This window comes from Musca vetustissima, unplaced genomic scaffold, assembly GCF_032173495.1.
Source record: "Musca vetustissima isolate MV318-11 ecotype Yass unplaced genomic scaffold, APGP_CSIRO_Mvet_v1 utg12681, whole genome shotgun sequence".
Taxonomy (NCBI): Eukaryota; Metazoa; Arthropoda; class Insecta; order Diptera; family Muscidae; genus Musca; species Musca vetustissima.
The window spans coordinates 264,390-279,308 of record NW_026880608.1 but is presented as its reverse complement, the minus strand read 5'-3'; the positions used below and the strand labels follow the sequence as shown (position 1 = coordinate 279,308).

Here is a 14,919-nt window from a genome sequence, read left to right as displayed (position 1 = left end):
ATTCTAAAAGAGACTGCCTTCACAGTTAATCTATAAGAAGAGACACAGTTCACGCATGCAAAAGGCAATCCCTTCACGACTCATTATGAAAGAGACTTCCTTCTGCATGTATGCAAAAGAGACTCTCTTCATATCTTATTCATGAAAGAGATTACATTGACAGCTCTTATATGAATGTTTTTTTATTCTTGTTTTGGCCCGCCAAAAAGCAGGCGTTACTACACATTTCTGTTTAACACAGTCTAGTAATTGCTGCTTTAATGCATTATTTTGCATTTTTTAGTTAAATATAACAAACATAAATTAATTATGCAGAAGTTAATTCCTCTTGATGCTCTCGTATTTATTCAAAAAGGAAATCAACCCATTAAATTAAAACAACAATTAAAACTGCTCTGCTGCCTACGCTGAAGTTAAATTATTCGTAAACAAAATATTTAACCTCAAGTTTCCCTTCTCCTCTTTTCAAAAGTCAAATTAATTAACCTCTTCTTTTTTTCTCCTTCTCTCTTACAGATACCGCTGGATAAAGAATGGCAAAAAATTCGATTGGCAAGCCTATGATAATCGTATGCTGCAACAGCCGGGTCGTGGTACCCTGGTTATTACCTCACCCAAAGATGAAGATTTGGGTCAATATCAATGTTTTGCTGAAAATGAATTTGGTATTGCCACCTCGAATTCCGTATTTGTACGCAAAGCCGAATTGAATGCCTTCAAGGAGGATGAAAAGAAAATTGTTGAAGCCAATGAGGGTGAACCCTTCTCGTTGCAATGTCAGGCTCCAGATGGTTGGCCAAAACCCACTGTCAATTGGTTAATTCAAAATACCTTTGATGCTGGCATTAAAACCATCAACAGTTCACGTATGACTCTCGATCCCGAGGGTACTCTATGGTTCTCGAATGTTACCCGTGAAGATGCCTCCACAGACACTTTCTACACCTGTTCCGCCACTTCGGTCTTCCGTAATGAATATAAAATTGGTAATCGTGTTTTGCTGGATGTTAAACAAACCGGTATTAGTCCATCGCAAAATAAATTCGCCCCCACCCAACAGTATGTGACAAGGAAAAATGAAGTGGCCCTAAGAGGTAAATATGTGGAACTGTTTTGTATTTTCGGTGGTACTCCATTGCCCGAGACGGTGTGGCGTAAAAATGGCGAGCCCATTCAATGGGGTGATCGGATATCCCAGGGTAATTATGGCAAATCGCTGATTATACGCTATGCCACCTTTGAGGATGCTGGCACCTATACCTGCGACGTTTTCAATGGTGTCGGTAAGGGTCAATCATATTCGATTAAATTGGAAATTCAAGCTGTGCCCTATTTCACCGTTGAACCCGAAATACAAAATGCTGCCGAAGATGAGACAGTGGAATTCCGTTGTGAGGCTTCAGGTGTCCCAGAACCTACCATTCAATGGATCCACAACGGCAAACCCATTAGTCAAGCACCTCCAAACCCCAGACGTACCGTTGAAACGAATCGCATTGTTATCCACGATTTGGTGAAAACTGACACGGGTAATTATGGTTGTAACGCCACCAATTCTTTGGGTTACGTTTACAAGGATGTTTACTTGAACGTGTTGGCTTTGCCGCCAGAGATTGAGGAACCACCACGCAAGGAGGCCACCGTCACGGGCAAGAATATAACAATGCGTTGTCGTGTGTTTGGTGCACCCAAGCCTCAAGTGAAATGGCTGCACAATGGTCGTGAGTTGACTGGAGGACGTTTCACTGTCTTACCCTCGGGAGATTTACACATTCAACAGGTGATCCATGATGATTTCGGCCAATACACCTGCCATGCCAAGAATAAGTTTGGTGAAAAGTCTGCCAACGGTTCGCTGGAAGTAAAGGAAGCCACCCGCATTACCCAGGCCCCACAAAATTATGAAGTTGCTGCCGGTCAATCAGCCACATTCCGTTGTAATGAGGCCCATGACGATACCCTGAATTTGACCATTGAATGGTGGAAGGATTCCCAGCAGATTGATTTTGATGCCGAAGCCCGCTTCGTGAAGACCAACGATAACTCCCTGACCATTGCCAAGACAATTGAATTAGATTCCGGAGAATATACCTGTGTGGCCAGAACTGAATTGGATGAGGCTTCAGGAAGTGCCAATCTTATTGTACAAGATGTACCCAATGCCCCAGCCCTGAAGAGTGTGAAATGTAAACCCCGTCTGGCTGAAATCACCTGGGAACCACGTGGCGATAATCGTTCACCCATCCTGCATTATACCATCCAATATAATACGACATTTGCCCCAGCCACTTGGGATGCTGCGTACGAAAAGGTACCCTCTACAGATACCTCGTTCGTTGTGGATATGTCTCCATGGGCCAATTATACCTTCCGAGTGATTGCATTTAATAAAATTGGACCCTCACCACCATCGGATCATAGTGAAGTTTGTACCACACAACCTGATGTACCCTATAAGAATCCCGATAATGTCCAAGGTCAGGGTACTGAGCCCACAAATTTGGTAATCACCTGGACTGCAATGCCCCAGATCGATCACAATGGACCCAATTTCCAATATCGTGTATCCTGGAAACGTGATATACCTGCTGCCAGTTGGGAAAACAAGGACATCTATGATTGGAAACAGGATAGTTTGGTAATTGGTGATCAGCCGACATTTGTGCGTTATCTTATCAAAGTGGTGGCCATTAATCAAATGGGTCAGGCCAATGTTGCTGCCGAAGAAGTGGTTGGTTGGTCCGGAGAAGATCGTAAGTATTGCAACAAATTATATTTTTATATGTATACAAATTTTAATGTGGTTTTTAATTTCCGTTACAGGTCCTTTGGAGGCCCCCACAAATTTCAGCATGACCCAAGTGGTGGGAGCCACCTCGGCCATTTTGAACTGGAACCCTGTTAGCCCTGAATCCATACGCGGTCACTTTAAGGGTTACAAGATCCAAACCTGGACCGAAAAGGAGGGTGAGGAAGGTATGCGTGAAATTCATGTCAAGGGTGATTCCAATCAGGCCTTGGTAACACAATTCAAACCCGATTCAAAGAACTTTGCCCGTGTCTTGGCCTATAATGGACAATTTAATGGCCCACCCAGTGCTGTTATAGATTTCGATACACCTGAAGGTGTACCATCCCCCGTTGAGTCGTTGTCTGCCTATCCAATGGGTTCATCTGCCTTCTGGTTGGTATGGAAGAAACCCTTGAACCCCAATGGTAAATTGACTGGTTATAAAATCTACTATGAAGAAGTTAAAGGTAGTTATGTGGGCGAACGACGTGAATATGATCCCCATATTACCGATCCTCGGGTGACAAGTATGAAAATGGCTGGTCTGAAACCAAATACTAAATATAGGATTTCCATTGCGGCCACCACTAAGGCTGGAGAGGGAACAGAGTAAGTTACATTTTTAATTTTTTAGAGAGGAGAAAGTTCTAACCGTTGTTTTCTTCTCGTTTTTTAGACACTTTATTGAAAAACGAACATTGACCGAAGAGTCCAAGGAACCTGCCGTACCCTATTTCGAATATCACCAAGAACCCTCGGACAATGGTTTGGCCAAGTTCCGCATCAACTGGAAACCCAATAGTGAGGGCCATGCCGGTACCCACTTCTTTACCAAATACAGGTAGGCGACGACCTTATTCAAAACCTTTGTAAGGAATATATTTTAATTGTTGGATTTTCTCTTCTCAGGATCAAGGGCGAGACCCAATGGAATCAAACTCCCGAGGAAAAGAATCGCGACTACCAAGAGGTTGCCGGTTTGGATCCTGAATCTGTCTATGAATTCCGTGTGGTCGCCGTTGATGGTCATTTCATGACCGAAAGTGAAACTCAAGAAATCGACATTGGTGCTGTTGAGGGCCCCATCAAGGTGCCCAATGAAAATCTAGCAAATGCCGGCTGGTTCATCGGCATGATGTTGGCCCTGGCCATTATCATTATCTTGTTCATTATTATTTGTATTATACGCCGTAATCGTGGTGGCAAATACGATGTACATGATCGCGAATTGGCAAATGGCAGACGCGACTATCCCGATGAAGGTGGTTTCCATGAATACTCACAACCGTAAGTTTTTGGGAAATTTAAGTGAAAACAATAGCATATGGGAATTATATTAAAATGTATATATTTTTTAATTTCAGATTGGACAACAAGAGCGCTGGTCGCCAGTCTGTTAGTTCAGCAAAACCAGGCCTAGAAAGTGATACCGATTCAATGGCCGAATATGGAGATGGTGATACAGGTAGGTTTCCAAAACTAAAATTGAATGCTTTATAACCTTAGTTGGATGCTTAAAATAATTATATTTATATATAATTTTTTTAATTTATTATATAAAAAATAATTACTTATTTTATTATAAAAAATGTATAAGTATATTATTAAATAAATTTTAAATTATTTTTTTTTTTTTTGAATATTTTTTAAAATTTATATTTTTATTCGTTAAAAAAATGAATATGTATTTTTTTAATTAACTTCTATAAATATTTATAAACATATAATTTTATTTATTTATTTTTTTAATTCTATATTTTTTAATTTAATTTTTATTTCAATTTTATTTTTCAATTACTTCATTTATGTGTTGAAAATGAGCTCAGCCGCTGGGCCACGTAAACTACAACAATCATTGCCCACCGTGTCGGAACAGGCTGAAGAAACTGCTTCTGCCGTTCCCTCTACAACACCATCCTCCTCATCGATTGTTGGCATTAAAAAATAGAATTTTTGCAAAATAAAAATTAATTTCGTTAGAAATTCAAACTTTACCAAAGAATAAAATATAGAGAAATTTATTTTCAAAGGTAAACCACAAGTTGAATGCATGTTGTTAAAATCGTTATTTTCAAATTGTTTGATTGAAAATGTTTAAAAATGTTTTTGCCGCCTTTTTTCACCTTTGCCATTTAAAATAAGCCAAATAAAAAAACTGCCTAAGTTCTAAAGTTTTAAGCAACACTTTTTTCGATATAATTTTTGAAAATGCAATTTTAAAACTGCTTAAGAAAATCTACCTTAAAATGCTAACTAATAAAGTAAAACAAAAAATTACAATTCCATCAAATCTAAGTTTCACCAAAATCTAGGGAAATTTTTTAGCCAGTACTCAATTTGACTTTGAAGTTGTCGAAGCCTCTGAAATTGTAAAGTTTATATAAGAACATGATTAAATTAAAATTTGGCTATTTGCGCCACCAGGCATAGTAATTCAGCACACTAATCACCTCTGCTCACGCTTACAGCTCTGAAAGTCCGCGAAAAATATTTCAAAATTAAAAAATATATTAGAAAATGTCAACATTTAAATTGGAAAATTGGGAAATTTGAAAAATTTGTAAGAGGGCTATGTAGAAACATGTTATTATGTTGAAAAGGTTTTGTGAAGAAGTCGTTCATCAATGTGCCTGAAAGCCAAATTACAGCCACTTCGTAATGTCAAGAAATTATGTCACTTCGATGGGAAAAATAAGGCGTGGAAGGGGTGGAGAAAATTCATTTAAAAATGCACGCTTTTCGCCCTGCTAGACCTTAGCAAATTTTAATCAAAAATCCCACGTTAATAGACCAAAAATATTATTTAACCAGTAAGTAAAGTCGGACTGGGTCAACTATATGATACCCTTCACCACTTTGGGTATATTCTACATATGTATCCTTACAACTGCAAGTCAATGTTCCATCGAAGGAACATACTCATGTCTTTCTGCAATCAGATGATAAATTTAATTTCATTCGTGCAGGTTTAGACCATGGGACAAATTTATTGATACACGCTATACGGTACGCCGCACTGTTAAAAATTTAATTTCAATCAGACACCCGTCCGAAATACATATGGGAGGTATGCATCTGCACCAATTTCAACAAAACCCAAATAACATAATTCAAGTCTCAATTTGATACGTTGTGCAAAATTTCGTGTTAATCGGAAAGCATTAGGATATTGGTGCACCACTTATGTAAAATCGGACAAATATATATGTATATGTGGGAGCTATATCTAAATCTGGACCGATTTTCATGAAATTTGGCAGTCATCACTCTAGGCTCAATTCAGTATGTTATGCGAAATTTCGTGCAAATCGAAAGGTATATAGGGACTTTGGTGCACCATTTACATAAAATCGGACGAAACTATATATGGTTTCTAATTTGATTGAAATTTGGCAAACGACAATTGGCATTATATTTCATGCTCTGACTGGCTTGTTTTACATTTACAATTTCTGCTGATCACAGTTACAAATGCTTGTGTTTTTTTTATAATTCGACACTGCTATTAAAAAATAAATCAAACCTATCATTCATGATTATTTTCATAAACAAAAAAATCATCTACAGCAAAAAAAAAAACAAACAACATTGCAAATTAATTAAAAAAAAATACAACTCAGCTCATTTTCATCAACATGCAAAAAACAACACAGCCAATTATTATAAAAAAATTACATTTTTTTCTTTTAAATTAATACCCGTTTATTTTTTATGTTATATACTTTTTAATAAAAATATATTTTCGTTAATTTTTAATTTTAATTACAATTACAATTTGATTTAAATTAATGCCCGTTTATGCAAAAAAAGTGTTAATTTTTTATGTTATATAATTTTTAATACAAACCTATATAGTTTTTTAATTTTAATTTTTATTATTTATTAATTTATTTTGTTTCTTCTTCTTTTTCCCCTTCTCTTCATTTTTTATTGTTTGTTTTTATTCTACTCTACATCCACTGATATCATCACCCTGAATTATGTGTGTGTAAAAAAAACCAACATCAACTTGAAATATTCCAACAAAAATGTGTGTGACACCCCAAAAACAACAACAACCACCATCACCTGTGTTGACAACAACAACTACACCTCCCACCTATGACATCATCCAACGTACACCACCATCGATATTTGTAAAAACTTGTGTTATTTTTATTTTGAAAAAATTTTTAAATGTTTTGAAAATCAAATTGTATTTGCTTTTTGGGATTTTTATTATCATGGAAATTATTTAATTATGGCCTTTTTGTCATCACCACCATCGATATTTGTAAAAACTTGTGTTATTTTTATTTTGAATATTTTTTTTAAATATTTGTAAAATTTATTGTAAATTAAATCATATTTCCTTTTTGGGTTTTTTATTATTATGAAAATTTATTTTTTTTAATTAATTTTTGCCTTTTTGTGTCTGTGCTTGTGTTTTATTATAATTATAATTTATTTCTATAATTATTTTTATTATAAAAAAATCTTCTCCAGGTTTGAATGAAGATGGTTCTTTTATAGGTCAATATGGACGTAAAATTTAATTTTAGTTTAATATAAAAATACAAAAAAAAAAACAACTTTATATATAAAAAATTAAACTAAGCAACAGAATTGTCCACCAATTTTTTTTATATATCAAACCCAAATCCCAAATATTGGCAAAAAACCAATACAATTTTGTTAATATTCCAAACCAATCATCACTACTTAGCTAGCTACCCCATCCTGCAATGAAAGTTATACTATAAACATATTTGTATGTAAAAGTAAATGAAGGAAACCCTGACTCTACTGCCAGCAGCTAAATATTTTTTTATAATTTCTTTTATATTTTATTTTAAAAAAAAAAATTATAAGGCAATCTCGAATATTTTGTAAAACGACAAATCTTTATTGGCAATCTCTCGCTATTAATATTGTGTAGTAAAGAAAAATAAGAGTAAATAAAATTTCTGAAATTTTTATTTTTTTGTTCAAGAGAAATTTATTTTGATTTTTTTTTTTAATTTGTCTTTTTCCTTTTTTCTATATATATGTATGACCTTTTGTTTTTTAATAATAATTTAAAGAAAAAAATGTTTATTATTGCTTAAAGTAAAAAAGTATATAAATAAAAACTAAGTGTATTTTTTGTAATACCATCTACCTACAAAGCGCATCCATCCCTGTTACCATAACAACAATAAATCTATGTATTTTTTATTTTATTTTAATATTTTTTTATGTTTTTATATATGTATATGTGTAATAAGTCTCCATGCTCTCTATGTCCTTTTTTAATTTTTCTGTTTATTTTTTTTTTCTTGTAACTGTAATTAAATATATATAAACTTTATATATATAATAACCTTAACATAATTATTTTCATTTTTTTATGTATTAGTAACAGTAAAAACAAAAACCAATACGACAAAACAACAAAGAAAACAAAAAGAATAATTTGTAATGTAAATTTAACTTTTTTTAGTTAAGTTAAATTTGTACCTCTTTTTTGCGTATTATTATAATAATACTATACAATAATTTTTAAAACAAAAATAAGAAAACACAAAAATCGTAAAAATCCAATAAAAAAAGAAACAAAAAAAATATTTTTTATTATTTTTTAATTTTATTTTTCTTTTTCGTTTGGTAATGTATTTCAATATTATTTTCATTTGATTTTGTTTATTTCTATAGCTTGTAAATACTATTTAATATTTGAATTTTAATTTGCAAAATTCACTGAGCATATTTTATAAAAAACAACAAAAATATCACAAAGGTAGTAAATTTTGATTTTACTTTTTGTTAGTTATTGTCACTCCTTTTTAAATATTTTATAATTTTTTCTTGGACCTATGTAAAATATAACTGAGTTGAAACGATAACAAATATATATATATATATATATATATATTTTTTTTTTTTTACTAGCATCGAAAATATTGGATATTAATGGATATTTTTCCTAAAAACCCAGAAAGTGGTCCGATATTGACTACGCATGGTAGGGTGGAACATCTTTAAAATACTGCAGTTAAGAGGTCACAGTTACATAAGGCCATCACCAATATACACAGGTTTTATTTGGACGTAATTGAGAACAGATATAGCTCTATTTCGAAATTAAAATGTTTGCATGAGAATACAGTTCTTTTTGTTAAATATTTAAAATACCGAAAATCGATGTCGATATCCTCCACAGGTGAAATAATTACAACAGAGTCTTAGAACCAAACCCAAAACGCGGAACAAATCAGATAACTGTTTTAATAAAAATCTGTAAGGTCGGTTCAAAAGTCGGACCGGCCGACTATATGATACCCTTCACCACTTTGGGTACATACAAGAGATGCTAATATGTAAAATATCCATTCGATAGAATAGGCATATCATCTTTGGAGGACCATTGAAATTGAATCTAACGAAATAAACTGCGTGAAGTTGTAGATATTTGAACTAAATTTTATACAACCAATACAGATACAATCTGAAATCTATGAAAAATTTAATGTCAATCATCGAGCAAAATATGTATAAGATCTATATATAAATGGACGTCTTTGAGCAACCGTGACATCCGCCATTAGGTAAGCTGCAACACTATGCGTTATCCAAAATTTATCTCGACACAAAATCCAATACACATTATTCTAGGTTCGTTGTGCACTAATTCGTCTTAAGCGGACAAACTTTAGTTATTTGGTACATCATTTTGATGAAATCGGATGAAAATATATATGGAAGCTTTATTTAAATCAATCCAATACGCTATGCAATATTTCATGTAAAGCGAACAGACATAGGCTCCTCCATTTGCACCATTTACCTAAAATCGGACGAAACTGTATATAGGAGCTATATCTAAATCTGAACCGATTTCAACTAAACTTGGCATACATTAATCTGAACCTAATTTAATACTCTGTGCAATATTTTATCTCAATCGGACGAAACTATATATAAATCTGAAACGATTTACCAAATTTCAGCGAATTCGGTTGATAAACGCACTCAAGAACCCCAAAATACCGAAATTTTGGGGGTACCCTTATATGGGAGCTATGCCTAAACGTGGATCGATAAAGCCCATCTTGGAACTTGACCTGCCTGCACACAAAAGACAACTCTATGCAAAATGTTGGCGATCTATCTCAATTCGTTTAGAGGCTAGAGTTATTACAACAGACTATATCGTCATCAATTTTACGCTGATCAAGAATATATATACTTTATAGGGTCGGAAATGATTATTTCGATGAGTTACAAACGGAAAAACAAAATTAATATACCTTCCATACTATGGTGGAGGGTATAAAAATCCACGCCTTAAAAGGCCTTGAAAAAAAATATTTTTTTAAAATGCCACGCCTTAATAGGCCTTGAAAAAATATTCTTTAAAAAATAGGCCTTGAAAAAATATTCTTTAAAAAAATAGGCCTTGAAAAATTCTTTAAAAAAATAGGCATTTAAAAAAATATTCTTTAGAAAATAGGCCTTGAAAAAATATTCTTTAAAAAATAGGCCTTGAAAAAATATTCTTTAAAAAAATAGGCCTTGAAAAAATACTTTAAAAAAATAGGCCTTGAAAAAATATTCTTTAAAAAAATAGTCCTTGAAAAAATACTTTAAAAAAATAGGCCTTGAAAAAATACTTTAAAAAATCCACGCCTTGTATAGGTCTTGAAAAAATATTCTTTAAAAAATCCACGCCTTGTATAGGTCTTGAAAAAATATTCTTTAAAAAATTTACGCCCGTAATGGTTCTTGAAAAAATATTCTTTAAAAAATCTACGCCCGTAATGGTTCTTGAAAAAATATTCTTTAAAAAATCCACGCCTTGTATAGGTCTTGAAAAAATATTCTTTAAAAAATCCACGCCTTGTATAGGTCTTGAAAAAATATTCTTTAAAAAATCCACGCCTTGTATAGGTCTTGAAAAAATATTCTTTAAAAAATCCACGCCTTGTATAGGTCTTGAAAAAATATTCTTTAAAAAATCCACGCCTTGTATAGGTCTTGAAAAAATATTCTTTAAAAAATCCACGCCTTGTATAGGTCTTGAAAAAATATTCTTTAAAAAATCCACGCCTTGTATAGGTCTTGAAAAAATATTCTTTAAAAAATCCATGCCTTGTATAGGTCTTGAAAAAATATTCTTTAAAAAATCCATGCCTTGTATAGGTCTTGAAAAAATATTCTTTAAAAAATCCACGCCTTGTATAGGTCTTGAAAAAATATTCTTTAAAAAATCCACGCCTTGTATAGGTCTTGAAAAAATATTCGTTAAAAAATCCACGCCTTGTATAGGTCTTGAAAAAATATTCTTTAAAAAATCCACGCCTTGTATAGGTCTTGAAAAAATATTCTTTAAAAAATCCACGCCTTGTATAGGTCTTGAAAAAATATTCTTTAAAAAATCCACGCCTTGTATAGGTCTTGAAAAAATATTCTTTAAAAAATCCACGCCTTGTATAGGTCTTGAAAAAATATTCTTTAAAAAATCCACGCCTTGTATAGGTCTTGAAAAAATATTCGTTAAAAAATCCACGCCTTGTATAGGTCTTGAAAAAATATTCTTTAAAAAATCCACGCCTTGTATAGGTCTTGAAAAAATATTCTTTAAAAAATCCACGCCTTGTATAGGTCTTGAAAAAATATTCTTTAAAAAATCCACGCCTTGTATAGGTCTTGAAAAAATATTCTTTAAAAAATCCACGCCTTGTATAGGTCTTGAAAAAATATTCTTTAAAAAATCCACGCCTTGTATAGGTCTTGAAAAAATATTCTTTAAAAAATCCACGCCTTGTATAGGTCTTGAAAAAATATTCTTTAAAAAATCCACGCCTTGTATAGGTCTTGAAAAAATATTCTTTAAAAAATCCACGCCTTGTATAGGTCTTGAAAAAATATTCTTTAAAAAATCCACGCCTTGTATAGGTCTTGAAAAAATATTCTTTAAAAAATCCACGCCTTAAAAGACCTTGAAAAAATATTCTTTAAAAAATCCACGCCTTAAAAGGCCTTGAAAAAATATTCTTTGAAAAATCCACGCCTTAAAAGACCTTGAAAAATATTCTTTAAAAAAATCAATGCCTTTTAAGAAAAATATTCTTTAAAAAAACCTCGGTTTGAAATTTTTTTTTTTTTAAATTCATGTCTTGAAAAATATGTTTTATTGTAATTAACATGACTTACAAAAAAATCAAATTTCCCCCAAAATGTTTCCTATTGAATCCCCTAACTAAGAACACTAACAATAAAATGTTTCAAACCCCTCACAATTGAATAATTCATTTAATTTTTTTTTTCATTTCTTTTTGCAGGACAATTTACTGAAGATGGTTCATTTATTGGACAATATGTACCGGGTAAATTACAACCACCTGTAAGTCCACAACCGGCTAATAATACAGCAGCTGCCCATACACCAACAGCGCCCAATGCGGCCGCAGCAGCAGCAACAACGGCTGCTGGTGGTACAGGAACTGCTGCCAATGCAACAGCTGCTGCGGGTACAAATACGGGTGCTGTGGCAACTTATGTTTAAGAAGAAAAGCGAAAGTAAAATTTCGGCAAAATTTAAATGAAATAATAAAAAAAATAATAATTGTGAAATTATAAAAGTCCATACAAAGAAATAGATTCCTAAATCTAAAAAAACAACAATTTATAATTACATAAAACATCTGGAAAGAGAAATGAAGCGCAATTGAAGAATGAAAAAAAGAAAGAAAAACACAACAGAACTAATTTCAATGTTTGCTTATTTTTTCAAAAACAAAAAATATATAAAAACATGCTTAAACGATATTTTATTTTATACAAAAAATATATATTTAATGTGTATATTATTTTGCTTCTTTTTTCTATATTAAGTATAACGAAAAAAACAAATTAAACACACACACACAAAACATATTCTAAAATTATAAAAATATAGAATTTTTCTAAGACAATTTTCAAAAAACAAAATAATTATACACTTGAGCCTTTACCAAAACAAAAAAAGCAAACAAATGATAAAAAAATAATTGTAATAATTGTATGTACTATATATAAAAAAATAATAATTTAAATATTATAAAAATTATAATTAATATAATTTATTGATTATTTTTGTCATAATGAAAAGTAAAACAAAATATTTTAAATTACTTTAAGTTTATTTCCCAAATTTGTAAGAGAATATTCCCCTCAATGACTCTAGTAACTTTACTGCCACTTTCTAGTATTCAATACAAATCAAAAATATTCCCATCTGAAGGGACCACTATGTATGTATAGTAAAAAAAGTTTGAAAAAAAATATTTTGAAAAAATAATTGGAGACGTTGGAAATTCCTCGTTTTTTAACGATCGATTTCTTTTTTAAAAATATTTTTAATGATTACTTTTTTTCAAGAGCCACTATAGCGTTTGTTTGTATTAATATTTTTTATGAATTATAAAAAAATTGTTCAAGACCCTTAACTTACTTACTTAGCTGGCTTGTGACAGAACTTTCGTTCCATAAGCCGAGCTTAGAAAAGATTTCCAGGCGCGTCGGTCTTTTAAGCTGTTTTTCTAATTGGAAAAACCATTTTTGGCAATGTTGTCTTCGACTTGATCTTTCCATCGTATTCGTGGCCTCCTACGCCACCCATACACGCCTTAATAGGTCTTGAAAAAATCTTCTTTAAAAAATCCATGCCTTAATAGGTCTTGAAAAAATCTTCTTTTAAAAAATCCATGCCTTAATAGGTCTTGAAAAAATATTCTTTTGAAAAATCCACGCCCTAAAAGGCCGTGAAAAAATATTCTTTAAAAAATCTAAATCTAAAAAAATATTTTTCTAAATATATGGTTCTTGAAAAAAATATTTAAAAAAAAATGCCCTTAGTTGGATCTTCAAAAAATATGTGTCCTTTGCATGTAGATATTTCCCTGCAGAAAATTGACTTTTGAAGTTTGTTTTAACGATTGTTTTAACGATTTTAACGATTTTTGGCTTGGGAATTTTTTGATTTGTTTTGAAAACAGAATTTTGATATGTTTTTTTTTTTTTTTTTTTTAATTGCCAATAATTAATAGCATTTTCCTGGTCTATATGTGTATAGATGAATATAACAAAAATACATAAAAAATCCCTATATAAAAAAATATAAAAAAAATTCTTAAACAAAAATAATTTCGAAACAAATGGATGTTTTTTTTAACATATGTATAAAATACATAATAAGTTCGAATAATTTATATAAAAAAAATTATATATAAATGTAATTTTGTAACAAAAAGAAATAAAACAGAATAAATAAAAGTCACAGAAATTCCAATTTTATTTAAAAAAATAACTAAATAACAAAGTGTTATTATGAGTCGTCATGATTTAGAATTAAATTATTATAGTTATACAAATAATTTATTTTAATATAATTCCAAAATCATTCACGACCTATAATACCTTTGAACTTTGTTTTAAATACTAATTAAAAAAAAAAAAACAAAACTAAATGTTGTGTTCATTAATAGAAAAAAATTAAACAATTTTAAATTTTATATTACGGCAAAGTATATTTTTCCATGCCAATGATGAATAATTTTTTACGAAAATAAAACAATTTTTTTTTTTTAATTAAGGGAAATAAAACAACACATTTTTAAAAAATTGCTTTAAAATATACAATTTTCATTCAATTATAAAATATAAAAACAACCAAATAATACAAAAAGAAAAGAAAAAATAAATATTTAATAATTAATTTAAATATTGTTTGCTTAATTGATAAGAATCTTAGTTAATTTAACGCAAAAAAAAAAATAAAAATTGAATTAATGCGTAATGTGTACATTTTATGTTGCTTAAATTGTAAAACAGATGATAAAAAAATTAAACAAAAAATCACACACACACAAATTTTGTAATTTTCTATTATATAAAAAAATATAATTTTCGAAAAAATATTTTATTTTTAAACCAACCACCACAGACAAACTTGAACTGAATTTTTTCAATAAACTTCAATCCAATAAAATATGTTAAAGTGACCTAAGATTTGAGTGAATTCGGCTGAGTTGAACAATTATAAAATTTTTAAAAATTATAAAATTTTTGAAAGATTAATACATTTTTGAAAAATTATAAAATTTTTGAAAAAAAAAAAAATTTTTGAA

General features: G+C 30.8%; 1 protein-coding gene across 1 annotated transcript; it reads left to right on the top strand.

Moving 5' to 3' along the window:
* Positions 1 to 516: 516 nt before the first annotated feature.
* On the top strand, positions 517 to 12,317 carry LOC133326322 (neuroglian-like; the record flags this gene model as incomplete). The annotated part of the gene is made up of 6 exons (XM_061534990.1): positions 517 to 2,753; positions 2,824 to 3,400; positions 3,468 to 3,632; positions 3,701 to 4,078; positions 4,156 to 4,256; positions 12,094 to 12,317. Coding segments are annotated over 6 exons (3,682 nt in total), but the record flags the coding sequence as incomplete, so codon positions are not given.
* Positions 12,318 to 14,919: the final 2,602 nt, after the last annotated feature.